The sequence below is a fragment of the Nannospalax galili genome, unplaced genomic scaffold (genome assembly GCF_000622305.1).
Source record: "Nannospalax galili isolate Female #2095 unplaced genomic scaffold, S.galili_v1.0 scaffold346, whole genome shotgun sequence".
NCBI lineage: Eukaryota > Metazoa > Chordata > Mammalia > Rodentia > Spalacidae > Nannospalax > Nannospalax galili.
The window spans coordinates 7697119-7700857 of NW_008357637.1; the positions used below are offsets into that span (position 1 = coordinate 7697119).

Sequence of the window (3739 nt, forward strand, 5' to 3'; positions counted from 1 at the left end):
CTCATTTGACAATTGAAGAGAAAAAGAAGTGTAGTGACCTATCCAAAGCCACCCCACTAATGCTGCAAGGCAAGAGGCAGAAGTCCATCTTCTAGTTCGGTGTCCTTTGGATAAGACAGACCCTGCATGTCTCTCGGGTAAAACGGACAGCCACGCAGCTTTCTAGTCATTACATCTGCTAAATAATACAGTTAATTTTCATCTATTATAAACCTGACTTCCTATAGAATATAGATTTATGGACTGTTATTTCTCAGCCTTTCCAGCATTCTTTCTTACATTTCAAGAAAAGTCTGAAGTTGAGCCCTTTGCTTTATGTTGTTCACTGGTAGCAACCCTAAACTTCATCAGCAAATGTTATCACTTCAAGCTAGTCCATGCTCAGTTTCCAAGGCTCTGTTGGAAATAGTTCCAATGTTCATATGTCACTTATAGTACATGTGGTATAGATTCCCTTCATCTTTGCTTTAATGAAATCTATTAATCCATTCCTCCTAGGAAAAGGCTTGGTCTATAATGAAAGCTGAATTTAAAAACTTTGAAAAAGGGGGCCATGATCTCAATATAGAGTTACAAATCTTGTATAGACACCAATTAGGCAAACACATTTACAATTTTCCTACTATGGACCCTTTTGGAAGATTGAGATTGGCTGGTACTAATCAGGATATTAACTATTTTTCAGATAGGCGATTCCAAAGGCTCTAGCGCATCATTAAGAAGCTGTAGGATTAAAAATAAAATACCTCTATAGAATACAAATCTGGATTCTTGGAACAGTCTGGCACAGAAGGCTGCTCCAGGAGAGGCTGCAGAGGCAGGCAGTGTTTGGCTTAAATCAGAAAAGCGCCATGTACAAAATGAAGCAGCGTTGATGACACTTTCACCTTCGTGTACCCTCAATTCAGGAGGAGTGGGGCTGATGGCCCTTAGATCCATGGATCCAAACCAGTTGTTTGCTCAGAGCTCTTGTCTCAGCTGGTGTGAGTTCATCAAGGAAAGTTGAAGGTCAAGCTCTCTGCCCCACCTCCTCCTTTGTCCTTGCATTCTGCTGATGTGGACCACAATTTCAGCTAAGTCGGGACATGCGTCTCAGCACAGCCGAGGCTTTTGGTCTGTCTGAGCTAAAAAACCAGGGTGATGTGGCTGGGCTTAAGTGGACCCTTCAGGCCACAGCCTTTCAAAGCAGCTCTAGGAGTTTACTTCTTGCCCTCCCCTGCCACAATGAGGCTGGCAGGAGCTGGGGAGGGAGCCGAGGCCTGCAGTCTTTTTTGGTGCAACTCTTCCCACTTCCGCCGGTTGGCAGCCACTGAATCCAGCATTGGCTTCAGTTTTGCGTTGACCTTCACCAAGGCCTAAAATGAGTGGAGAGAGAGGATCCTGGGTTACTGAAACATATGATCTTCCTCTGTTCATTTAGGAGACTGGAAACTAGTTATATGAAACAAAATGGTTGCGCTGGTAAATTTGAACTATTTATGAGAAGTGAACATGCATTCAACACTGTTGTATTAAGAGAGCTTGTGCAGAGAACAAACACGATAGACAATGTAACTATTTATGACTCCAGAGAAAGCTGGCTTTGCAGGCTCCTACCCCATTTTACCACTGTATCCAAGTCAGGAGACAACATAGTTAGCACAAACATATCTACTAATGAGTGTCTTTGCCTGCCAGAGAGGACTGTTTATCAGTAGACTGTGAACTTCAATTTTTACAAAAATAAAATGACACAGAGGCCTGAAGGCCTTAGAATGACTCTGCTACAGATGCCCCTGGTGAACTTTCCTGAATAAAGAAAGGTCAGGTAAATTCCTGAGACAAGAGGAAGGACTCCGTTTCCAAAGGTCTGGTGGCCATCTGAATGATGTGAAAAAGCAACAGTGCCCTGCACGTTTCTCTAGGAAATGGAGAGCTTCTGGGGAGTGGAAGCGAGCCAGACTGCTGACATGACTGTTTTTCTCCCAGAGCCTGGCCTTCCTTTCATCTGGTGAGCTTGGTTGTCTTACCTAGCTGCAAGCCCTCTTACTTACCTTTTTCTGTGTACTCCCCCTCAGTGTTCTAACCCTAACAGTCCTTCTGACTCTAACATCTGTTTTCACTCTAACAGGTACATATATGGAAATAGATGTGATTGTTACTGTCTGTGGGTCTTGATGGGGTTCATTTTCTCCACCAATTAGAGAATTAAAAGGCAGGGAAAAACAAAAAACAAAGAACCTCAGACACAACAGAAAGCAACAGGTAACAAACTTTATTTAAAGTAAAAAAACATACACATGGGGGCTAGAGAGATCACTCAGTGATTAAGAGCACTGGCTGCGCTTGCAGAGGACCTGGGTTCGATTCCCAGCACTTACATGGTGGCTAACAACTGTCTGTAACTCTAGTTCCAGGGGATCCAACACCCTTTTCTGACCTCCAAGGGCATTGCATGACACCAGTGTACCCACCCACATGCAAGCAATACAACCACACACAGAATAAAATAAAAATAATAAATAAAATATTGAAAAAAGAGAAACATACACTCACACAGAGAAGAAAGCTCTCTGTAAGAGGAAAGAGAATTCAGAAACTGAAATATCCAAAGCCTCCAGGAGGGTTTGGGTCTTTTAAGAGTTTTTGGTGGTATGGGGCAAGTCCCCCTCCCCTAGTTTTGGATTAGTCAACTTAAAGGAGAGTGAGCCTGTAGGTCATAGCTCCAAGTGAATGTCCATGTCTGGTCTTGGTCTTATTTAGACTATTCTGGATGGGTCAGCTAGAAGAGGGCCAGGAAAGAGGGGTCCTGTCCTGCTGCGGAAGAAAAAGCCTTCAGGCCTCTGTGCCAGGTGTCCTGGTTTGTTTCTTCATTGCTGTGACAAAATACTCTGACCACTACCAACTTGGGGAGGAAAGAGTTTATTTAGGTTACAACTCCCAGGTCGCAGTTCATCAGGGAGCCCAAGGTAGGAACTCAGGGCAGGAACCTGGAGGCAGGAGCTGAAGCACAGGCCATGGAGGAGCACTACTTACTGGCTTCCTCCCTTGGCCCCTGCTCAGCCTGCTTTCTTATGCAACACAGGCCCACCTGCCCAGGGGTGGCACCACCCACAGTGGGCTGGGCCCTCCCACATCACTCATCAAGAAGATGCCCCTCAGACATGGCCACAGGCCAGTCCAATAGAGGCAATTCCCCAATTGAGGCTCCCTCAACCCAGGTGTGTCAAGTTGACACTAAAGCTACCCAGAATACCAGGTAAAGAAGGAAGTTCATTATCTTTGTTACTTATCAGTGGCCCTGTCTGCTTATAAAGGATTTAGTCCCTCATTATGGAAAGGGAAAGGGGAGTAGGAGATGGACCAGAGAGGTATGGGGAAGAAGAGGAGAGAGGAAACATCAGTGGGGCAGATAAATCCACAGGCTAATGAAGCCAGTGCTTTGGGGTCTTTACTTGCACAAGATCCTTAGATTCTTCTAAATATTTCCTTTTGCATTTAATTTTTCTTTTTTAGGAGAAGAGCCCCCTATTTCATATAATTTGAGCAGCTCTGGCCTCACTAACCCTGGATGGTCCCTGGCAGTGGAATGATGACTCTTTTAAATTTGATGCTCAGAATCCTTCTGTAGCTTTCCCATCAATGTCTATCCAGAGATGGGGTGCTATGGGGTGGGCTGAGGGTATCTGTCTGAGCTGCGGCTAAAACAGATTCAGGAAGTTCATGCTAGGAAGCAATGGATAAACATCTTATAGGACAA

The 3739-nt window shown here is 44.6% G+C and overlaps 1 protein-coding gene across 1 annotated transcript in view; it reads right to left on the reverse strand.

Annotated features, from left to right (window-relative positions):
- Positions 1–878: 878 nt before the first annotated feature.
- Pde11a (phosphodiesterase 11A) overlaps positions 879–3739 on the reverse strand; it is a 456708-nt gene continuing 453847 nt past the window's right edge. The window contains exon 20 of the mRNA XM_008855328.2: positions 879–1355. Coding sequence (XP_008853550.1) covers positions 1200–1355 — 156 coding nt within the window. The 3' untranslated portion in view covers positions 879–1199. The remainder of the gene's footprint in view (positions 1356–3739) is intronic.